Source organism: Euleptes europaea, chromosome 4 (assembly GCF_029931775.1).
Source record: "Euleptes europaea isolate rEulEur1 chromosome 4, rEulEur1.hap1, whole genome shotgun sequence".
NCBI lineage: Eukaryota > Metazoa > Chordata > Lepidosauria > Squamata > Sphaerodactylidae > Euleptes > Euleptes europaea.
In genome coordinates this window covers 112,509,050-112,534,055 of record NC_079315.1, presented here as the reverse complement: position 1 = coordinate 112,534,055, position 25,006 = coordinate 112,509,050, and the positions used below count along the sequence as shown (strand labels likewise).

At 46.0% G+C, this 25,006-nt stretch overlaps 1 protein-coding gene across 1 annotated transcript in view; it reads left to right on the top strand.

Moving 5' to 3' along the window:
* Positions 1–24,561, top strand: part of MAPK4 (mitogen-activated protein kinase 4) — a 43,388-nt gene extending 18,827 nt beyond the window's left edge. The window contains exons 2-5 of the mRNA XM_056848218.1: positions 6,989–7,133; positions 20,614–20,775; positions 21,982–22,183; positions 23,874–24,561. Of these exons, the coding sequence (XP_056704196.1) occupies positions 6,989–7,133; positions 20,614–20,775; positions 21,982–22,183; positions 23,874–24,561 (1,197 nt within the window). The remainder of the gene's footprint in view (positions 1–6,988; positions 7,134–20,613; positions 20,776–21,981; positions 22,184–23,873) is intronic.
* The last annotated feature ends 445 nt before the right edge of the window (positions 24,562–25,006 follow it).

The following is a 25,006-nucleotide window of genomic DNA, read 5'->3' as shown; positions in this document are numbered from 1 at the left end:
AAAAAATCTTAAAGCAGAAGGAAGCTTTTTTTATCCACCTATTCCAGACAATTACACCACATGGTTTGAATATGGAAAATGATCTTTCTTGCTTCATAGGTGACTAGATAACAACTTTGTTTTGTTGACTTTGATTTGTTGATATTGAATGCTAACAGGACCTGAGGGGATAGAGGTAATGTTATATACCTGAGGATAATTAGGAGCAGCTCTATATACCTAACTGGATGATTAGGACAGGCAGGTATCCTGAAGGGGAACCCTAAACTCTCATGAAATCTGGCTAGCCGGTGGAAAGCAGATAAGATGTGTTATTCCCAATTAATAAAATGTAATCAGTTAATATTAATAGGCAATAGAAATGGATTAATGAATAGTTGTGAATCTTTTATATTATAGGTAACTGTTACTACCCATAGGGAGTTCATGAAAATTAGACTATTAAGAAATAATACCAACGGAACTTTGAAGGTACTTTTATTAAAAGATTTTTACTATAAAGACTTAATAAATATAAAAGCAATTTGTAAAAAAGTTAAAATGTATAATTTAATTTTAAGCTAATGGGCAGATGGGTGATGGTGTTATTGTATATGATACAGAGGAGGAACTGAAGAAGAACTGAAACGTCCTCTTCTGCCTGACATCTGAAAAAAAAAAAAAGACATATTTTGGACATATTTAAGATCATTACTTTGTTGAAATATTGTATGTTACACTATACTTACCCGTTATAGGAAATAGTAGTCTCTCATTATTGTTGGTGTTTTTTCTACATGTTTTTTCTACATGTGTGGCGATTGTAACAATATAGTTGTTACCTAATATATTAGGGTTTATATTTAAACCAGACTCTGTTTTTTTGGATTGTAACTTCATTGTACACAGAAGTGTCTATATTTGCTTGATTACCTGGAGGTTGGCAACCCTATCTACCACTGAGCCACAGCCCCTCCCCCCTAGATTGGTTCAGTCATTCCAGTTACATGCGCTTTGGAGTCCCAGATAAGTCATCAGACTCAACTTGTTTAGACAGAATACGGTAATTTAGAGAGATAGGGCTGATTTGTATAATTTAATTGCCGTTTCGTCTATCAGCATCCGGCCGTTTGGACACAATTTTTCCCCTTCTAATTGTAGAATATGAATCTGGAAGTTTCACAATCTGAACACCCGAGAAGGGCTCCAGTTCGTTCTGCTTTGCATGTCTGGCTACAGTTTGCAGGCTCGTTCTGGAAGGAATATATCTGGGATCTAATAAATATGATGTAGAACCAGGTTATCCGGAGCAGGGTTATGTATGCGTGCTACAGTTTTATTCTTGTACTGCATGGTTCCCAGTATAACTCTATAATTTTCTCATCTGCAAGGAGCTGAAAGATTCTGGAAAAGTACAGACAGAGGGAAGAGAAAGTTCATAGCATTCCCCCCCCATCCCCCAAGAGTATAGGCTGGGTCATACAGCAAGTATCACATGCAATTACCTGGGGGACTGGGATATTTTTCCACACACGCCAGCGATAGCAACCGCCAAGCTGTTTGTGAGCACTCGGAAATTGGCGGTTCATTGGGCAACAAACCTCCCCCGAGATTGTGCGCTTGGTCCTTTTGTATTCCAAATCTGGCAGTGCTCTTTTGGCGAGGAAAAGCAAATGCTTGTAAATTTGCTGTCCCTCTGTTATTTAAAAAGGCCCACAGTTGAGGTCTAAAGTGGTACAAGACAGTGCAGGCTAGCACTAGTTTCCACAGGGTTGCCAACCTCCAGGTGCTAGCTGGAGATCTCCTGCTGTTACAGCTGATCTCCAGCCGATAGAGATCAGTTCACCTGGAGAAAACGGCCGCTTTGGCAATTGGACTCTATGGCATTGAAGTCTCTCCCCAAACCCTGCCCTCCTCAGGCTCCGCCCCCAAAATCTCCAGGTATTTTCCAACCTGGAGCTGGCAACCCTAAGTTTCCATTGGCAAGACCAGTTGGGGGGCTTGAACACTTAAACCTTCCCTCCCCACAAGACTCCAACCCAAATTGGGCATTTGTGCCCCGGAAATTGAGTTTTTGATAGGGTTTGTTAGGTGGGACCTAGAGATCTCGTGGCATTTCAACTGAGCTCCAGACTACAGAGATCAGATCCAGTGGAGAAAGTGGCTGTCTTGGAGGGTGCACCTCATGGCATCGTACCCCGTTGAGGTCCCTCCCTTTCCCAAACCCCACCCTCTCTATGCTCCACCCCTAAATCTGTGGGTTGGCAAATGGCAAGCCTGTCCATGACACTCCTAAAGTACCCTGCTCCAAGCTGGACTTCTGGCTAGGGTTACCAACCTCCAGCCAGATCTCCTGCTATCACAACTGATCTCCAGCCGATAGAGATCAGTTCACCTGGAGAAAATGGCCGCTTTGGCCATGGGACTCTATGGCATTGAAGTCCCTCCCCTCTCCATACCCTGCCCTCCTTAGGCTTTGCCCCCAAAACCTCCCGCAGGTGGTGAAGAGGGACCTGGCGACCCAAAATCTGGCCCCTGGTACCAAGGTCTGCTTGTTTGCATCCTTTCATGGAGTAACTCCCAGCAAAGGAGGCAAGCTCTGTTGAAATGGCTTAATTGGGAAATCTGTCTGAAAAACCACAGGCAGGCCATATATTATGGGCCTTTTGTACTCTGTTTTTTCAGCTGCATTAGCAATAAGACAGGAGTCGTAAACAAGCTGGCTGCTAAGATCCTCCACTAATCAGTTTCAATTACTGGCTTATCTCGGGGAGGGGAAAATTAAAACAGCCTTTTAGAACAACTGGTAAGTTAGAGTTATTGTCAAGAGCACTGGCATATGGCTGCAGAGGGAAATCAGGAAAGTAAGATCCCAGAGAGACTGGCCCCAAATCACCCAGTGAGATTTTGTGGCGGAGAGGAGATTTGAACCTGGTCTCCTCCGGCCTGGCCCTGTGCGTGTGTGTGTGTGTAAAGTGCCGTCAAGTCGCAGCCGATTTATGGCGACCCCTTTTTGGGGTTTTCATTGCAAGAGACTAACAGAGGTGGTTTGCCAGTGCCTTCCTCTGCACAGGCCTGGCCCTACACAACAGTAATTACTCAGTTGAGCACAAAAGCTGGCATATAGTAGGGATGCCAGCTCCGGGTTGGGAGATACCTGAAGATTTTGGGGGCAGAGCCCGAGGAGGCAGGGTTTGGGAGGGACTTCAGTGGGGTATAATGCCAAAGTAGCCATTTTCTCCAGGTGAACTGAGATCTCCAGCTACCACCTGGAGGTTGGCAAGCCTAGGCATATAGCCACACCAGAACTCTCCTTCGAGATATCAATATGTTGGCATTCCAAAAATTCTCAACAGGCTGGCAAACATTTGAGTGGGGTGGATAACCAAGTAAGAAGGTCGGCACTGCACTGAGAGGATTTCGGCATGCTCTCTAAATCCGGAGAACCAGGTTTGATTCCCCACTCTTCCACACGAAGCCAGCTGGGTGACCTTGGGCTAGTCACAGTTCTCTTCGAGCTCTCTCAGCCCCACCTACCTCAAAGGGTGTCTGTTGTGGGGAGGGGAAGGGATTGTAACCTGGTTTGAGTCTTCCTTAAGTGGTAGAGAAAGTCGGCATATAAAAACCAACTCTTCTTCATATCCGTCCCTTGTAACAAATGAGTTCGGCACCCCCGTTATAAGGACTCACTGGTGAGTATGTGCTAGGAATCTAGATACACCTCCTTAGTTTACAAAGGCACCGGCATATGAAAGAGGATGCTTCCCACCAGCTGTTGAGCTGAATTAGCTATTTATCAGAAGATGACGAGCAGGCATGCCATTGAGCAGTTAATAATGAAAAGGCGGCGCAGACATTAGAATAATCATTATGATTCTGCAAGGAGAATGGGGATACGAGAGGTATTATCTTACCACATGCCTGATAGCTTTGTAGAAGAACAGATAGGATTTTTCTGGATCACTGAGTCTTCCCCCCAACACACACCCAAACACGCACACACGCTTTGATAACAGTACTTAGCATTTTTGGAGTGATTTTCAAGATACAAAACGCGTCTCTGACTTTATTTCCATAATCCTTCCAGTAGACCATGATGGAAAGTCTGCATTACTTTTCCCATATATATGGGGCTGCCTGCTATGTAGGTTTTCCAGCTCTGGGTTGGGAAATACCTGGAGGTTTGGAGGTGGAGCCTGAGGAGGGCAGGGTGTGGAGCGGGGAGGGACTTCAGTGCCATAGAGTCCAATTGTCAGAGTGGCCATTTTCTCCAGGGGAACTGACCTCTGTCGCCTGGAGATCAGTTGTAATAGTGGGAAATCTCCAGCTACCACCTGGAGGTTGGCAACCCTACTAATATGGCTTGAGAAATTATTGGAGATTTCCGAGTGGAGCCTGGGGGTGTTTTAGGAGGGGAAGGAGTTCAGCGGGATACAATATGGCAGAATCCTCAGTCCACCCCCCAAAGCAGCCATTTTCTCCAGGCAAACCGATCCCTGTAGAGATCTGTTGTGGTTCTGGGAGAATTCCTTGCCCCACCTGAAATTTGGCAACCTTACATCTATGGGAAGGAGGATGGAGAGAATGGAGACAATGGACCACTTTGTGTTTGGGTTGCCAGGTCCCTCTTTGCCACCGGCGGGAGGTTTTTGGGGTGGAGCCTGAGGAGGGCGGGGTTTGGGGAGGGGAGGGACTTCAATGCCATAGAGTCCAATGGCCAAAGCAGCCATTTTCTCCAGGTGAACTGATCTTCCCACTGATGAACCCAGGAATCTATGCAATCACACTAGCCTCTTGAAGGCAGAAGGATATTATTGCTATCCATGGGGAGTTAGTAGAATGGAATTGTATGACAAAAAATACCTATACCGACTGGGGAAATAAGGTGTCAGAGGAGGAACTGAAGAAGAACAGAAACGGCCGTCTTCCTCTTCTGCCTGACATCTGGAATAAGAAATGATAGAAGATTAGTCCTTCTGAGACATAATGATTATATTGTTGTTTGTATTTGATAGGAATGAACATTGTGATACTTACCTTGTATACCTGTTGGGATATGTAATAAGGTTTCACTAGTTAGTCTACTATTGGATATATAGTTGTTGTAAGAGCTATTGTATGATATTGTTGTTTAAAACCTTTGATATTGATATTGAAATTTTGCATTTAATTGAGTATGTGTGGTTTTTTGGTAGTACCTGGAGGTTGGCAAGCCTACTTTGTGTAGGTTGCTCGGTCCACACGCAGTATGTTGAGACGGGCTTCAGAGATGAAGGCCTGTTGCAAGTTGTCGGAATTTGAAATTTCCATTGAAAATCTTGCCTCTGACTGTGAGTTCTTTTACGTGTCTAGTTTTGGTAGCCATCGGACATGAAATTTCATAATGGCCTCTGGTCAATACCATGGTGTGTCCTCTGTCAGATACTGAAATCAAACATAAGATGCAGGTATCAAATATTCAGAGCAGACATAGAGATTGATGAATATTCAAGACAGAATTCACAGAGGAGAAATTCTGAATGGGTTTTTATTGTGTTGTGCAAAGTCTTTGCTGTTTTTCACCCAGCCTCATGGAGAAACGTTTGAGAGTCACCTAGGTTGCTTCCACATGTCACGCATTCTACATTTTGCATTCATTGCCTTTGAATGCAGCAGCGTTTGCATTGGCAGTGGAGCATCCAGATGGTAGTCTTTGGCGCAGTTTCCTCTGTCAGCCACCATTTTACCTGCATTGTTCCTCTCTTAAACCACCAGAGTATTTTACAAGGGATTTTTTTTTTTAAGTAATTGCAATAGATGTAATTGCTTCTGGATATAATTCAAAGTACAGTTTGTTACATTTAAAACCCTAAATTTTCCAGGCTCGTGATATTTCAAGGGCTGCTTACTCCCATATGAGCCTGCCCATCAATATTATGATTGTGGCCCTAGTGTGTGGATTAAAAAGCCACATAGTGGGGCCAGGGAGAAACAGGGTTTTAGTACAATCTTGCACCAAAGGCCCAGGTTTGCAGAAAAATCTGAAATAAACCATAGAAGGAGTACCTACACCTTATCAAGAACGCTCCTGAGATCTCACAAGACTACGTGGTGAGATCTCGGCTGCCATTTGGGAGGTTGCTAAGCAAGCAGCCTCCATTTCTCAGTTGGGTGGGAGAGGCAAGTAAAATAGGAAGTAAAAAGGAAGGGAGGGAGGAAAAACTGAAGCAGGGAAGCCGGAAAAGATGGAGGAAGGGGAGAGGTTGCGGGGCGAGAGGGGGGGAAACTGAAGGTGGGGAAAACAGCAGTTGGTAGGTTAGTGAGTACAAGGGGAAGAGACAGATTTCCTGGGATTACAACTGTCTCCAAGCAACAGAGGTAGACTCTATGGCATTATGCCCCATTGAAGTCCCTCTCCTCTCCAAACCCCGCCCTCCTCAGGCTCCACCCCCAAAATCTCCAGGTATTTCCCAACCTGGAGCCAGCAACCCTACTGGCATCATAGGAAGCCCTTGGACGGAGCTGAAAGAAAATTGCAGAGCAGGCCATGGAATCTGAGGAAGAGGGTGGATGGAGGAGGAGGAGGGTTGCCAGATCCCTCTTTGCCACCAGCGGGAAGGTTTTGGGGCGGAGCCTGAGGAGGGCAGGGTTTGGGAAGGGGAGGGACTTCAATACCATAGAATCCAATTGCCAAAGCAGCTGTTTCCTCCAGGTGAACTGATCTCTGTCGTCTGGAGATCAGTTGTAATAGCAGATCTCCAGCTAGTGCCTGGAGGTTGGCAACCCTAAGGAGGAGTTGGGATGCATAGAATAGGAAACTCTTATCAGTTGTGACTTTTTATTCTCACTTCAGTGTTGCGAGCTGACAGTCCTGAAAGGACAGCAGATGCAGAGATGGGGCGGGCGTTGTGTTTTGCACAGCCCATAATTAACAGCGACGTTGTCTATACGCCACTGAGAACAGCGCATCACTTCCATCGTTACTCATGCACATACGGGCATAACGGAGACCTTTGCTTTATCCTTTCAGGGTTACCTGTCGGAAGGCTTAGTGACGAAATGGTACCGATCGCCCCGTTTGCTCCTCTCGCCTAACAACTACACCAAAGCCATCGACATGTGGGCAGCTGGGTGCGTTCTAGCAGAGATGCTAACTGGAAAAATGCTCTTTGCTGGTAAGCCTCTCTCCTACGGCAGGCATTTATGGGATGGTGGAAGGTTCTTTTATGTGCTTGCATTTGTTTATGGCAGGGGAATGTGCAGAATATGAATGTACCTGCAGGCAGTATTGGAAACCCTAAATGTCCTACCTACGCATCTTTCTTTTTTTTAAGTGTCTGGTCGCTTTGATTTTGGAAATGATCTTAGACATGGAAAAGTAATAGAAAAGGGGAAAAAACATTCTTCTTTTTAATTCTTACTTTATTATGTACGTAAAAATTACATACATACATAAAATTGGAAGAAATAAAAAGAAACAAAAAATATCAATCAAATTTACATACCGTTACAAATAAAAGTAATAATAGTAATAATAATAAAAGATAACAAACTCATCTACGCATATTAAAGCCAGCAAAAACATTACTCGTCTTCCTCTCCACATTCCAGATTTTTGAAAGTTTTTTCCATTCTGGAGATTATTGGGATCCAGGCAACATCTAGATCTTCAATATCTTTATCATTTTTATAATAAATCAGCTTAATTAATGCATATGTTTGTTTAACCTTATCTATCCGATTGTTTATATCCGGGAAGTTGTTTCCTTTCCAATATCTTGCAAAGTTAATTCTAGCCGTTGTTAACATATGAAGGAATATGTCTTGTAGATCTTTTGGTATATCTGGTATATAATTTAGTAAAATGGTTTCAGGATTTGCTGGAATATTTATTTGGAGACTGTTAGCTATAATTTGGATCACTTTCTTCCAGTATGCCTTAGCTCTTCTACAACCCCACCACATGTGTAGGAAATCGGCTTCGTCAAGGTTACAGTACCAACAATTACTAGCATCTCTGTCGAGGTTCATCATTTTTTTTATTCTGTTGGGAGAAAGATGCCACATGTGTATCATTTTAAATAAGTTTTCCCTAAACGTAAGGCTTATAGTAAAATTAGCACCCTTCGTGAGTATAAATGCCCATTTCTTTTCGTCTAGTTCAAATGACTAAACTGCGGCTATCGTATTTTGGTCACTCCATGAGACGACAAGAGTCACTGGAAAAGACAATCATGTTAGGAAAAGTTGAGGGCAGCAGGAAAAGAGGAAGACCCAACAAGAGATGGATTGACTCAATAAAGGAAGCCACAGCCTTCAATTTGCAGGATCTGAGCAAGGCTGTCAAAGATAGGACATTTTGGAGGACTGGAGATCATAGGGTCGCCATGACTCGGAAGCGACTTGACGGCACTTAACACACACACAGTTCATATCCCAATTTATCACTCCATTTCTGTTGTACGGGTGATTTATTTGGCCTGTTTTTTTGGTAATAAAATAGCATAAATTGTACTCACAGAAATTTTGCTTGAAATCAATATTTTTTTCAATTATTGAAAAAAAACATTCTTCTTAATATTAGGATGGTTGAACCTCAGTTTTGTCTTCAAAGTCTTGACTCTGTGTTTTTCACAGGTCTATTCTATATTAAATGTATAAAAATTCTTGCTCTGTTAGGCCTTTTATGCAGAGACGTTTCCCTAGTGACTGCTTCGGGGCTTCCTTTTGATTATGCATGCCTTTTCCGCCTGTCAGGGGTCTCCTTGCTCTCCCCTCACATTTTGCCTGTGTTTTCCAGATGCTATTTTAGCCAGAATCCTCTACTCCTACTAGGCACTTAACCTCTGTCCCACTTCACTTCCTTGATCCTTCAACCACCACCACCCTTAGCACCCAGGCTGTCTCCACCCTGCATCTTGGCAGCTGAACCTTGGCAGACTGGCATCCCTACCTGATGCATCCTCTCTCACCACTGGTAATCTGGGACAGATCTGGGCATTCCTCAACATAGAGGAACCAGCTCCCAGTCTTAGGCAGCGGACACATCAATGAATAAGATCAAGTTTTGAGAATAAATATTATATGCAATAATTTAGTTATGAAGTGGGGCTAATATCTGCAGAAGGTTGAAATATAAAGAAAGGCCATTTATGCAGGGCTGTTTCCCTCGTGATCACCCCTCTGACAACTCCAGTGCTTCGTTTTGATTATGCATGCCTTTCCTGACCATCAGAGGTCACCTCTTCCTGCATGTTTCTGCGTGTTTTGACCATGTTTTCCGGATGCTGTTTTAGCAAGAATCTGGAAAATCCGTGTAAAACATGCAGAAATATGCAGGGGCAGCGAGGCAACCTCTGACAATCGGAAAAGGCATGCATAATCAAACAAAGCACTGGAGCAGTTGGCGGGGGTGACTGCGGGGAAACAGCCCTACATAAATGGCCAGAGAGAGAGAACCTTTCCTATACCTTATGTTCTTGCCTATGACCTCTTGAAATCTCCTGCTTCCAAGCATGAAAAGACATGAAGCTGCCTTATTTTGAGGCAGGCCACTGATCTGTCAAGATCAGCACTGTGAATATGGGCTAGCTCTCCAAGGTCTCAGGCAGAGGATTTTTCACTACCTTACCTTCTTAACTGGAATTTCTAGGGACTGAACCTGGGATCTTCTGCATGCAAAGCAGTTGTGGTGTGCAGCGGTTGCCAAAAGAGGAAAATAAGGTTTGGAATGGAAAGAGAGTGGCCCTGAACTGCTGTATCTGCTTTCTGAGCAGGTTTGGAAGTAGAAAGTCAACACCCCACCCTGCGTAGTGGGATCTAAGCATCTCAAGTTTTTTTCTGCCTCCTGGGTAGTTTGTCAGGGGAGAACGATGCTGGCCTGAGCTCTGTAGCTCTATAGCGCCGCCATTGCAGATGGCCATAGAGCAGTATTGCAGCTACATGTGTCAGGTGACCAAGGATGGGGTTCCAGCTGGTTTTGTACAACTGCGGACTTTGTTCTGGCTGCACATTCTGAGTCACATGCCTGACCAGCTTGCCTACCTTCTGTCTCTGCCCTCTGACTCATGATCTTCCCACAGTGGTCTGCTGCTGTACTTATTTTCAATCAGTGTTCACCACAAAATATGTGTTATGTGCCATTAAGCCACACCTAACTTATGGTGACCACAGCAAGGGGCTTTCAAGGCAAGTGAGAAACAGAGGAGGTAGTTTGCCATTGCCTTCCTCTGCAGTCTTCCTTGGTGGTCTCTCATCCAAGCACCGATCCTGCTTAGCTTCTGAGATCTCATGAGATTGGGATATACAATACTATTCCGCATCCCTCACTGCAAAATACTAGAGACTTAAAAAGAAATGTTTAACAGTATTTTACTATCAGATGAGAACAATCACTACTGTTCCTTCCTGTGCCCTTTGTTTCTGTTTTTACATGTTGTTCCTTACCAGAAAGCCAAAAGCAGTACCTTGACAGGGAAGAAAGCTATTTGAAACATAAAGGTACCAGGTGAAGGGGGCCCATAAACTCCATGAATTTCTTTTCTCCATTGATAGTTTTAGAGAATGTGTGTCTCATGAACACATGAAGCTGCCTTATACTGAACCAGACCCTTGGTCCATCAAAGCCAGTATTGTCTACTCAGACCGGCAGTGGCTCTCCAGGGTCTCAGGCAGGGGTCTTTCACATCACCTGCCAGGTCCCTTTAACTGGAGATGCCAGGGATTGAACCAGGGACTTTCTGCATGCCAAGCAGATGCTCTGCCACTAAGCCACAGCCCATCAAACATACAGCCCGTGGACCGGCTCCAGCCCCTTGAGAGCTCTTATCCAGCCGGCAAACCAGACACGGCAACCACCCTCTCAATTTGGCCTGGCGAGCCTGCTGTGGTTTCACCAGCTGAGGCAGCCAGCGCCCCCCAGTCCCAAGGTGTCAATTATCAAAGACTGTTAAATAAAAGAAGAGTGTTTTTGTTTTAAGCAGGTTGGTATTTTAAGTAAAAAATAAAGTAAAAAAATAATATCCTGAATTGGCATCGCCTGTTCCTTCTAGAAAGTATGTATCTCCAGTACCTGGCATTAAATTTTATGGTGCACACGGCCTGGCCCGACCAAGTGACATTTAAGTCATATCTGGCCCTCGTGACAAATGAGTTTGATACCCCTGCTTTAGCTGTGTTGGTCCGCATTAGAACAGCTAATTTTGAGTCCAGTAGCAGCTTAAAGACCAGCACGATTTGCAGGGTATAAACCTTCGAGTCTCAAAGCTCCCTTCATCAGATGCAAGACGGAATGGAGACCCCCTGAGCCCTTATATCCCAGGTGGGAGGGGTGTTGCAGAGAAGGGAGTCAGGATGCAAAGGGACAATGCAAAATTGAATCCGCTTGATTGGAGCAGGGGAGAAATCCTTATGGGCAGGAAATGCAGGTAAGACATAGCACTAGGGTTGCCAGGTCCCTCTTCGCCACCGGTGGGAGGTTTGGGGGGCGGAGCCTGAGGAGGGCGGGGTTTGGGGAGGGGAGGGACTTCAATGCCATAGAGTCCAATGGCCAAAGCGGCCATTCTCTCCAGGGGAACTGATCTCTATCGGCTGAAGATCAGTCGTAATTAGGGTTGCCAACTGCCAGGTAGTAGCAGGAGATCGCCTGCTAATTCAACTGATCTCCAGCCGATAGAGATCAGATCACCTGGAGAAAAATGGCCGCTTTGGCAATTGGACTCTATGGCATTGAAGCCCCTCCCCTCCCCAAACCCCGCCCTCTTCAGGCTCCTCCCCCCAAATTCCTGCCGGTTGCGAAGAGGGACCTGGCAACCCTAGTTGTAATAGCAGGAGATCTCCAGCTAGTACCTGGAGGGTGGCAACCCTAGATAGCACTGTCGAAAAAGCCTCCTCAGAGATAAAGCTAGGAAATGGCTTCTGATGTTCCTTCTGTACAGCATTTTCCCCAGAAGGCTTAAAAAAAAAAAACCTTCGGCAAATACAAGAGAGTTACTCTCCTGCTGGCCAAAGTTGGCGGAGCCCCTCCACAACAATTAGAAATATTTATTCAGGAACCCAGCGGACTCCCTGATGCTCCTTGACAAACAAACATCCCTCCTTTTTTGGCCTGACCCAACTCTCTCCCTTTCTTCTCTTCTGTTATGATGGCCCATTATTTATTTTGCAAGGCAGCAGGATTTTAACACCCTTGTAAGCAGCTGCGGCAGAGGCTCCCTCTAAATAAATAAAAAGCTTCATTAAAAATGGATTCTGACTCTTCGGCCTTTCCAACGGCTTCACCCAAGAAGACCCGGTAGCATTTGATTTGATTCAGGCCGTGGTGGCCACTTTAGCCAGCCTAGGACGCTTAGGGCTGTTTAGCTTGGAAAGAAGGCGGCTGAGGGGAGACACGATAGAGGTCTATAAAATTGTCCACGGGTTGGAGAGAGTGTACAGGGAGAAGCTTTTCTCCCTCTCCCATAATACTAGAACGCGGGGTCATCTGCTAAAGCTGGAGAGCGAGAGATTCAAAACAGATAAAGGAAATATTTTTTCACACAACGCATAGTTAAACTGTGGAACTCCCTGCCCCAGGATGTGGTGACGGCTGCCAGCTTGGAGGGCTTTAAGAGGGGAGTGGACATATTCATGGAGGAGAGGGGTATTAATGGTTATTAGTTAGAATGGATACTGGTCATGCTGCATACCTATTCTCTCTAGTATCAGAGGAGCATGTCTATTATTTTGGGTGCGGTGGAGCACAGGCAGGATGGTGCTGCTGCAGTCATCTTGTTTGTGGGCTTCCTAGAGGCACCTGGTTGGCCACTGTGTGAACCGACTGCTGGACTTGATGGACCTTGGTCTGATCCAGCAGGGCCTTTCTTATGTTCTTATGTAGGGATCAGTTGTCTCCCAAGCCAAGATGCTCGGTCGGGGGGTAAGTATGGGAGAATCTCGTCCAGGTAGGTTTGCCAGGTAGGGTTGCCAGGTGACCGGTGGTGGCGGGCAAACCCCTGCCGATTCACCCCCCTGCCCGTCGACCAGCTGAGGGTTGGCGGGCACATGTACGAGCGCGCCTACATGCTGCGGCACGGCCCTTCCAGTTTACAACCAGAAGCGCCGCATCGCAAGGGGCCTTATATTACTCAAACTGTGAGTATGAGTGGTAAAGGGCCCCTTGCGATGCAGCACTTCTCGGTGTAAACGCATCGCAAGGGGCCTTTTACCATTCAAACTCCCAGTTGGAGTGGTAAAAGGCCCCTCAAGATGTGGCACTTCCGGGTGTAAACCGAAAGTGACGCGCATGCATGCGATCCCATCAGCTCTGCCCCAGAAGCCTCCCGCCGGAGGAGAGGGGTGAGCTGGCAACTGGCAGGAGCTTTCTGGGGCTAGAGCAATGTGACCCAGAACGGATTGCTCTAGCAATCTCCTCCGAAAATTGTATGAGTATTTTGGGGGAGAGTGCTAGAGCATCCATGTTCCTTCCAGTTTTACCCAGAAGTGATGATCACTCCCCCTCCTTTAGCTGGCCCTATTCCGCCAGCTGACCAGCTGAGGGTTGGCGGGCGATACCGGGCAATTGGCAAGTCTATGTCCAGCTACGGCTAACAAGTCCAATTGGGAAATTCCTGGAGATTTGGGGGGCAGAGCCTGGGGAGGGAGGAGTAGGGGAGGGGAGGGGCCTCAGCAGGGTATAATGCCATAAAGTCCAACCTCCAGAGCAGCCATTTACTCCAGGTGAATTGAACTCCATGCCTCACGGGAGGTTGGCAACCTTACCTCCAGTTGTAGTTTTATTGCAATTCCAAGGTGTTTGCCCAGAGAGGTTCTGACCCAACCCCCCAAACATCCATTCACATATTACGGAGAGTGAAGACTACATCTGAGACCCCTCAATATGTTAGCTGATTTGGATCAGGTTCATGGTGAGTTTGGCAGAGGGGCTTGAGAAGATCGGACCAGAACCAACAAGTAGAAATTAAATAATAAAAAAGTTCTCAGCTAAAAATTAGGAAGAACTTCCTGACAGTTGGAATGATTCCTCAGTGGAACAGGCTTCCTCAGGAGGTGGTGAGCTATCCTTCCCTGGAGGTTTTGAAGCAGAGGCTAGATGGCCATCTGTCAGCAATGCTGATTCTATGACCTTAGGCAGATCACGAGAGGGAGGGCAGGAAGGGATGAATCCATGCTCGGCTCTCGGGGCCCTTTTGTGCATGGCCAGGGTAATGCCGATCGCCACTTTGGAGTCAGGAAGGAATTTTCCTGCAGGACAGATTGGCCAGGAATCCTGGAGGGGTTTTTTGTTGCCATCTTCTGGGCATGGAGTAAGGGTCACTGGGGGCAAGTGGGGGGGAGGAGATAGTTGTGAATTTCCTGCATTGTGCAGGGGGTCAGACTAGATGGCCCTGGAGGTCCCTTCCAACTCGGTGATTCTATGAACTCCCCTCCTCCTGCCATTTTCCCAACCTGAAACAGTCCTGAGGTGGTGCTATTTGGAGAATTCCGCCTGTTTGCTCGAATACATGTGGATATCCCCAAATGGCCAGACCATCGTAAAGCAGGAAATGGCCTGGAGGAAAGTAGAAGCCCCACCTCCACATATGCCACAGTCCTGAACGGGGCACTGTGCATGTGGGAATGGAGGAGTGACGCGGAAGCCAAGCGGATTAGCAGTCTTGTCCAGGATACCCATCAGAAAGTCCACGACCACATAGAAAAAATGTAGTTTATTTGTACAGTGCAGAAATATATACAGATACTCCTTTCACACTCTCCGCTCATAACATCCCGCATAGAACTGCGGTTTCACTCCAATATATACACCTGGTGGTTGCAGCCACCAATCACAGTAGATACCCAATTACCCTGGCATTGCTACTGCATTGCATCAGCCACCTGGCTATAGCTGGATCAGGCCAGCTTTCTCTAGCTCCCCAGGTACTTTCCAGGCTGATTACATCATCCTTAGATCTCTCTGATCTATCCTGCCCTGTCAAACTAAACTGACATACTTGTAATCTTGACAAGGAGAACCCACAGCTCATGTCGGACACATGGTGGGGACCCCAGACCCTACCTTTGTAATGCCTAGGGATGCCAGGCTGCCTCCTGGCACCCCCAGGAGATTTGGCAAGGGGCAGTTGTGAGGGGTTACTTGCTGACATCACATCCAGGCCTGAGCGGATGCTCTAGAAGCTCTATGGTAATACTGCAGAGTTTCTAGACTATCAGCTGAAGCTCTGACGTCATGTCTGAGTTTTTGCCTGGATGTGACCTTGGCATGTAGCCAAGCAGACTGCATCCAGATGCCGCAATTAACTGCGGTTTGTATACACCACAGTTTATCACAATGCCTGAGGCAGCAGAGTTTGGCGCCTATAAAATGACATCACCTAGTTGGTTATCTAATTTATCATTTATCTCCCCTGGGTGGTGGTGGTGGTGGTGGTGGGGAGATCCAGGCCGACCTTATAGAGAGAGAGCTGTGTCACATGAACACACAATATAAAACATACAACAAAGAAACACACAAACGGCACCACACAACAGTTCTATCTATCAATGCAAGTCTTGGACAAGCTACTGTTTGTAAATAGCTGGAATGAATATAAACCTTCTAACCTAAACTAATGTAAAACCATTAAATAGTTACAAAGCATAATATTGATTAATTAACACCCTATTATCCCGTTGTATACGTGTGTGTATATGTGTATTTATGTATGTGTGTGTGTATGTGTATATACGTATATATATTGTATACGTGTATATGTGTGTAGATAGATAGATAGATAGATTTTACCTGAGAGATTACACTTTCATGTTTACTGATGTCAGAAATTTGCTTGTATAATATTTAGCACGCAGAATAATAATAAAAGAAAGAGTAAAAGGAATAAAATACTTTCATATATGATAACCTTATTTAGTTATCCCATTAGAATGTAATTATTCTGTATAACGAACACACATGAAGCTGCCTTATACTGAATCAGACCCTTGGTCCATCGAAGTCAGTATTGTCTACTCAGACCAGCAGTGGCTCTCCTGGGTCTCAGGCAGGGGTCTTGCTCAGTCTTGCCACCTACTTGCCTAGTCTCTTTAACTGGAGATGCCGGGGATTGAACCTGGGACTTTCTGCCCGCCAAGCAGATGCTCTACCACTGAGCCACAGTCCCTCCCCTATAGGTGTCCCACCTGTCCCTCAATCTATGTCTCAGTGATTGTAGCTAAGGAGACCCCTCATCTGAAATCTTTTAACTGGAGATGCCAGGGATTGAACTTGGGGCCTTCTGCATGTAAAGCTTGTGCCCTATCACTGAGCCATGGGCCCTGTTACTGCTGTTGGGGGGGGGGGTTGTTGTGAGACACAGTAAGATAAGGAATAAAAGGAGGGGAGAAACACAGCTGACTCAGCTTCGGGTGTGAAGGTTTGTTTGGTCCCTGGGGAGTGAGACCCAGCATGTCCACACATTCTTCAACACCTCTCCCATCAACCCCCAACTAGGACACTTGGGAACGAATGTTTCAAAATAAATACCGAAACGCTTTTTGGGCATGCTGAGGATGTGCTTCTCCACCCACGTAAGTTATGGGAATCTGTGGGGTGGGGGGTAGAGAATGCGCTTTATTTTCAAGTCAAGCGGTTCTTTGAACGCAACATGGTTCCCTCCTGTGAACAAGAGAAAGAAGAATGCTGGAAGGGGGGAAAAGAAGAAACAAGGAGAGACGTTGGCTTTGCATACCAAAAGCAACAGACTGAACGGGATGGATTTTACCGAATGGATTCTTCACATGAACATAAGCCAAAAACACATGGCCATTTTGTCGTGCGAGCCTCCCACAACTGTAGCGAATTGTGGGAGATGAAACGCATGGCTGCCTCCCTCCCATGGGATCAACCGACCTTCCCCTGAAACTTACCAGGGTTTTCCTATCCGTGCCTTTTCATGGTTAAACAAAAAAAGGTCACTATAATTGTGAGTGTTATGTATGCGTAGGTCATACACACGGCCGGAGACAAGAATTCCAACATCAACCGCTTTATTCAACTTTATTCAACTAACAGAGAAGAGGGAGCAAGAGTCCAGTAGCACCTTAAAGTCTTTTAGGTGCTACTGGACTCTTGCTCTTTTCCGCTACTGCAGACAGACTAACACGGGTACCCACAGGGAAGAGGGAGAGGGGGGAAACTGGCTAACTGCAAAACAACCCAGCTTATATACATTTCCCAACCACCCGGAGCCACACCCTAAGTCCGTGGTTGGGTAGCCCAAAGTCCGCAGTCCAACAGGAACAACAGACGACGGCGCTTGGAGCAGGGCCTCAAGCTCAACCCAGAGGGGTGATCACGAGGGAAACAGCCCTGCATAAATGACCTTGCACCAACTAAATACAGTACAGTAGAAAAGGGCAAGAGTCCAGTAGCACCTTAAAGACTAACAAGAATATTTTCTGGTAGGGTAGGAGTTTTCACGACCCCTAGTAGAAAAGGGCAAGAGTCCAGTAGCACCTTAAAGACTAACAAGAATATTTTCTGGTAGGGTAGGAGTTTTCACGAAAACTCCTACCCTACCAGAAAATATTCTTGTTAGTCTTTAAGGTGCTACTGGACTCTTGCCCTTTTCTACTACTGCAGACAGACTAACACCGCTACCCACTGTGAATTAAATACATTACAGTGAGTGTCCTTGGATGCGTTTACGTGCACGGGTTCGACTCCCTTCCGCAAGGAGAAGGCAAGAGGGCGAAGGGGTCTAGAGGGAGAAAGATGGGGCAGCGGACCAACGTTGCGCTGCCTCCACCTGCAGAGGAAGAGCGCTGGAGCCCACGCCTCTCTCCCCTCCCCTCCCTCCTCTCTGCTCGGCAACTCGCCTCGATGTTTTGGAGAGGCGAGCCTGCTCCAAGGGGGAAAACCTCCAGCTAATTCCTGGGTAGCTATTTGAAAGCAGGTAATTTCAGCTACTAAAATAATCACGAAAGCAGATCCGACTTTGTTAATTATTTAAGGCAACATTAATGAGATTCCAGCAAGAAAAAGCCCCGGTGTGGTACTTACAGTCTCCCTCTATCTACCTGTATATCTCTAGCCTGTGGCCCTTGGAAAGAAATAAGTAAACCAGCCTGATGAAATGTTTTGTACATTAAATTATTTTATGTCAGAAACCTCCTTGCTTTTGTCCTTCAGATATGTGTTTACAGTCAAAACCAGTTCTAAGGGTGGGGTGTAAACTGTGGGGAAACGGTCTTGCGAGCCTCATTTCTACCTATGCAGGAATATGGAAGTTCCATGACCAACCTGGTTCTCTACCCTTCTCTTCCTTAGTCTTGGTGTAAACAACTTCTCTCTGGGTAACCTTCCACAATTTAACGCTTAGTTAATTTGTGGAACTCCCTGCCCCAGGATGTGGTGATGGCTACCAACTTGGAAGGCTGTAAGAGAGGAGTGGACATGTTCATGGAGGAGAGGGCTATTCATGGCTACTAGTCAAAATGGATACTAGTCTTGATGCATGCCTATTCTCTTCAGCATCAGAGGAGCATGCCGAATATATTAGGTGCCGTGAAACACAGGCAGGATAATGCTGCTGCTGTCGTCTTGTTTGGGGGCTTCCTAGAAGCACCTGGTTGGCCACTGTGTGAACAGACTGCTGGACTTGATGGGCCTTGGTCTGATCCAGCAGGGCTGTTCTTATGTTCACTGCCGAGAGCCAGCGTGGTATAGTGGTTAAGAGCCGCAGACTCTAATCTGGAGAACCGGGTTCGATTCCCCACTCCTCCACTTGAAGCTCGCTGGGTGACCTTGAGCCAGTCACAGTTCTCTCAAAACTCTCTCAGCCCACGCAGAGGCAGGCAATGGGAAACCACCTCTGAACATCTCTTGCCTTGAAAACCCTACAGGGTCACCATAAGTCAGCTGCAACTTGACGATAGTTTCCACCACCGCCAACCTTCCACTGCCATCAGCTAGCTTTGAAGAATATCTCCTGCTAAGGACTAGCGCTTTAGCACTCTTTCCTGCATTACCGCTGAAATGCTCTGTGTTGGTTTTGCTTCTCCTGCTTCGCTCGCACTAGCTAACATGAGGACAAACAATTGCGCTTGCACACTGTGAGGATGAACAGATTGACTGCTGCCCCTCCCCTTAATTCTCCTTGATAAGCGTGACTGTAGTGGGCTTAATTAGGCTAATGAGACAAGTCTACCAATATTCAAAATGTTAAGAGATTTGATAAAGAAATAAGAAGTACCCACAGCAGTTTGAAAATATGTCCAGCAGAGCAAGGATAAAAAGAAAAGATGTTAACACTCTGTCCTCTAAACCCCAACTCTGTACATAGCCTAACTGATGCTAAATTAGGATAGACTATTCTTAAGGCTACAAGCATTTAGAAATCATCCAGTACCTGGGTTCTCAATGTTTGGGGCGTCACTTTGTCCAGCGACATGTACTCAAGATGGAGTCCAGAGTGGTATGGCTTGTACTAAGTTGGACAATGGCCTTCTGAGAGAGCTGAATCAAGAGCAAGAGAGCTTCTCTCTTATGTCCAGGGGTTAAATAATCCCTCCTTTGCCCACCCCTTGTGGGTCATTGTATCTTTTCCTGTCCCCCAAAGAGTCCACATTGCCATGGTTACTACTCTTCTCTTGTCAATCCTTTGCCGTTTGTAAAAGACGTTTACGAATGTCCCAATAAACAAGCAATTTGCCAAGCTGTATGAGACACACAACTGAAGTGTGGACTGTGGGCAGATCTATTGGATGTTGCCATGACTTGGAATGTCATAGATGTTTTCTTCCACCTAGTGGTGAAAACAAACATTTTAACACAAGTAGTTCTCATCAGCAAGGCCATAGCAATGCTACAAACGTGTGCTGGTTTTATGTAAACCACCACCACCACCACCTCCTCCTCCCCCCTCCTCTTCCTCTTCCTCTTCCTCTTCCTCTTCCTCCTCCTCTTCCGCTGCTGCTGCTGCTGCTGCTGCTGCTGCTGCTTCTTCTTCTTCTTCTTCTTCTTCTTCTTCTTCTTCTTCTTCTTCTTCTTCTTCTTCTTCTTCTTCTTCTTCTCATGATTTCCCTCCAAAGAATCCTGGGAACTTAGCAATGTGAGACTGCTGAGCATTTTTCTTTTAGAGATCCTGAGCCACCCAGTACCTGACAGTACATTTCTGGAGTGAAAAGAATCACTGTTTAACTTACTGGATTCTGTTGTGGAGCTAAGCCACAGAAGTCTTGAGCAAGTGGGATTTCTCATTAATTTCTGGGGCAAGTATGGTGTACAGTATCTTCCAACCACTTCCACAGGCAATGTGAGTTTTCCCATGACACTGCATTTCCCCCCTACTGGTATCTGGATACAGAAAGCGTATGCGAAGCAAAGATGACTCTAGCTGGATTACTATGACTAGCTCAAATAAACGTACACTTGCCGCAAGTCAGGATTGGTTACAGACATATTACTTAATTTCTCATCATTTGATCACCCTGTACTTGAAGATTGTTCAGATGTTACAATCACACGTACCGGGCCCAATCTTTTAAAACATTTTGTTGGTCATCACATTTTGTTGGTACAGTCAATAAGTGATGAACATGCATGTGTGAACGAGACCTTGTGAACAAGACCTTGTAAGGCCGAGGCCCCTGTGAGCAATATTGCCTTCCCTTGTTTAGGAAGCCACGAGTTGGAACAAATGCAGCTCATTCTGGAGACGATCCCAGTTTTCCGCGAAGAGGACAAGGAAGAGCTGCTCAAAGTGATGCCCACGTTTGTCAACAGCACCTGGGAAGTGAAGAAACCTTTACGGAAACTGCTTCCTGAAGTTGACAGCAAAGGTATTAGGAGTTTTGTGTATGGTGTGATCCTGGGGTTGGCCCCTTCAGTGGCAACTGAGGAGGTGGCTTTTTCAGGGGTGGCCACGCTTACATTTTATTTTATTTTTTACAGCCGAAGGCCACCATAAAATATACATTCTATGATAAAATTATACAGCTCCCGCTTACAGCATCTTGTCCATACTAATTAATCTGAAGGTTTGCCCGTAAAGTCTTTGTTCTTCATAAATGCCTTCTGTTTCCAGCAAACATAAGAGCAAAATTTTGCTGCGGAATATGAAATATAAGTCACCCTGTCTTCCACTAGATAGTCTACCAAGGAGGCATCAGAGGTGTAAGAGTGAGTGGTCAAATCGAGATAGGAGGGGAGTAATGGTGGCCACGCTTGCCATTTGCCCTTCGATGGGAAAACCCCCACCCTTGTCCCCAATTCCTCCCCCTTGATTAATGGAGTTGCAGAGGGGAATGGCCAGAAAATTGCCTCTGTAACAACACTCTAGGACAGCGTTTCTTAACCTTTTTTACCCTTATGGCACCCTTGAAATAACATTAATGTTTCAGGGAACCCCTACATATGATTACATATGATTTACATATGATTAGCCTATTCATCACTAATTCTTGCAGAACCCCCCTAGTGATTTCTCGCAGAACACTAGGGTTCCAGGGAACCCTGGCTGAGAAACGCTGCTCTAGCAATTTCCACTTGAATACATACCAAGCTGCCTTATACTGAATCAGACCATCAATCCATCAAGGTCAGTATTTTCTGCTCAGACTAGGAGTCTCAGGTAGAGATATTTCACATCACCTAGGACATGGTCCTTTTAGCTGGAGATGCTGGGAATTGAACCTGGGACCTTCTGTCTGCAAAGCAGATGTTCTAACACTGAGCCATGGCCCCTCCCTCATTTCTTTGTTTCGCTGTCTATACCATTCCATTTGTCCTAATTTTAAGAGAACTAACATCTACCGTGCCCGCTGTCATTCCAAATCAGGCATGTCTCTTCCATTAAATGTAATTGGACTTGTGCTTCTGAATCGAGGACTATTACACAGCATAATTAAATAGAAAGAGAGCTTAAAGGTTAAGTCGCCTGGTTGCAGAAATGACTGATGTCATCGAGCGTGTAGCGCGTCCTTCTGGGAACAAGAACAGCTCTTGCTCATGTCTTGCTGACCTGATTGTTTGTCTGCCATTCGCAGCCATTGATTTTCTAGAGAAGATATTGACATTCAACCCCATGGACCGGCTGACTGCAGAGATGGGCCTACAGCATCCTTACATGAGTCCGTATTACTGTCCCGAGGATGAGCCTGTTTCGCAGCATCCGTTCCGGATCGAGGACGAGATTGATGACATTTTGCTAATGGAAGCCAACCAAAGTCAAATCTCCAACTGGGACAGGTATCGTATCTACTGTGCATGGTCCCAATTCAATAGAAGCAGAGAATGTGAAATGGGTGAAAATTCTAATTTCCGAGAACCTCAGGATCCATGGGGTGGGGGGGACACCTTGCAAGTGTATAGGCATTATACCAGCTTAATGTGCTCTCAATTCTATGGTATTGGTCAAAAGCTGAAGGGTACATTGAAAAATATTTTCAGGGCAGAAGCTGGAGTGGTCAACTGCTCCCTGACCCTCCCCACGAACTGATCCAACCCCCCCCCCCAAAAAATACCTTGTAGGTATTTTTATGTTTGTAGTCTAGCTCCCACCCATTCTACATGGGCTGAGGGCTCATATTGCAGCCTTCTTGTAGGTATTTTTGGGGTTTTCTTCTCTCCCGAGAAAAATGGCAGCAGTTTAAAGGAACAGAAAAAAATGTGCAAAGCACCAGAGGTTACAAGGCGTTTATTTAATCACTTGTAGCTACTCCAAAGTTTTACAAAATAGTAGTAACAACCTCTAGTGCTTTGCACATTTTCCCCTCTGTCTCCTATCAGAGGTTTCTCCCCCTTCTGGGAAATTTAAAGGGAGCCAAAAAATGGATCCCAAATCATGCTGAATTTTTTTGGCATGATTCAGGCCACTTTGGCCCCGCTGCCATTAAAAAAATATTGGGAAGAATCCCCTCTGCCCCTTCCCTCTCCTCCCGTCTCATCTACTTCCCCGCTGCCATCTCCGGGCTCCACGTGGGGCTGGGAGATGGCAGGTGGTGCAGAGCTTTATGCCAGGCTCGGCCCAGTTGAACCTGGCATGCGGCTCTGTGCAGGCCGCCGCTGCCACTTCCGGGCTCCATGAGGGGTTTGGAGGCACCTCTGCGCCCACCACTACCATGGTTTCCGGGCTCCACACAGGGCTCAGAAGTAAACACTGCAGCCCTGGATTCAAAGTAAGTTGGGGAAGATGGTGCAGTCAAAAGCTCTGCTCACGACCTGAGTTCGATCCTGACAGAAGTCAGTTTCAGGTAGCCGGCTCAAGGTTGACTCAGCCTTCCATCCTTTCAAGGTTGGTAAAATCAGTACCCAGATTGCTGGGGGTAAAGTGTAGATGACTGGGGAAGGTAATGCCAACCACCCCATAAACAGGATGTGACACCACCCCATGGGTCAGTAATGACCCGGTGCTTGCACAGGGGACTGACTACCTTTACCTTTAATATTCGGATTCAGGTCTAATAGATCCAGTTTGGGTGGGGGGGAATCTGGATATTTCCAGTATGGGGGTTTACGAACAGTCGGGTTTACTGAAAAATTTCAAGTCCATTAGACTTGAATCTGAATTTTACTGATTTTTTCTTTGCTTAACCCTAGTTGTAGCTGTAATATGTCACCACCAGTGTGCATGGCACTTTAATAAATAAATACAACATTCCTTGGCAAAAACAGGTTCCTTCCCCCCACTCAAGTTGCAGCCGCCCTACATTGCATTCCATACTCTTCCGGCAGGTCCCCCCATAGTGGTTGGGGTGGGGGCTGCAGAAAACAGGGAGCCGTGGAAAAGATCCATTTTACAGTGGAGCTCCGCTTGTAGAATGCGATGCTTGGTAGCCTTAATCCAGATCTGTTATCATTGTTAGTCCAACCGGTCACGGGAATAGGTAATTTAAGATCTGAAACTTTTCATTATCTCTCTAACATTTTGGGCATGTAGGTATCAAGTGAGCTTGTCCTCAGATTTGGAATGGCGACACGAGAAGTGCCCCAATGTGGATGAGGTGCAGCGGGACCCCCGAGCAGGATCGGAATCCATTGCCGAGGAAGCCCAGGTGGACCCACGCAAATATTCCCAGAGCAGCTCGGAGAGGTTCCTGGAGCAGTCGCATTCCTCAATGGACCGAGCTTTCGAGGGGGATTACGGGCGATCGTGTGATTATAAAGTGGGGTCTCCTTCCTACTTAGACAAGCTCCTGTGGAGAGACAATAAGCTCCACCATTACTCGGAGCCCAAGCTTATCTTGGACTTATCCCATTGGAAAAGAGCCTCTATTGCACCCGCGGCAGAGTTAGCTTTAGAAGAGGACCCATCCAACCTTTTCCTGGAGATCGCGCAATGGGTGACAAGTACCCAGACAGGACTCGAATGTCCCGACTCTCTTCCGGAGATTCAAGAACGGAGCCTGCCATCTTCTCCTCAGCACCTCCACAAAGAACCCAAGGAGGTCAATAGTGAGAGCGACCCTCAGTTTGACTTGGACGTCTTCATTTCCAGGGCGTTAAAACTTTGCACGAAACCAGAGGATCTGCCGGACAACAAGCTGAAAGATATCAATGGTGCTTGTATAGCAGAACACCCTAATGATATTGTACAGACAGAGGTATATCATAAAGAGAGGTGGTAGAAGAGCTGGGCCTCTGATCCTCAAGGCGCAGCTTCTTATGGATCCTTCCGATGACACACCAGTTACCCAGTGCTGAATAGCAATCAAGGTTTGATCACACAGGAAATGCATCTCCTTATCAAATACATTGCAATGCCTTTATGTTAAGGGCGAGCACAAACCGAGAACCCTTTTTTTGACACCCTAGGGAGTAAAAGGAATCAAGAGGCTGGAATAAAATTTTAGCAGGGTTTTTGCTGCCTTAACAATCTTGCCTTGTACCTTCTGGGGCACGTTTTGATCTTAATTGTCAAGGACGCACAGTGTACTAAACTCTTTACATTGACCGAAAAGAGTTAAATTAACTTTGTTTTCAACATTTGTAAGCTTGAGGAATCCCCCTTTAAGATAACCAGGCACTCTTTTTAGAGACATTTGCACATTTTTCCCAGAGCATTTCATATAT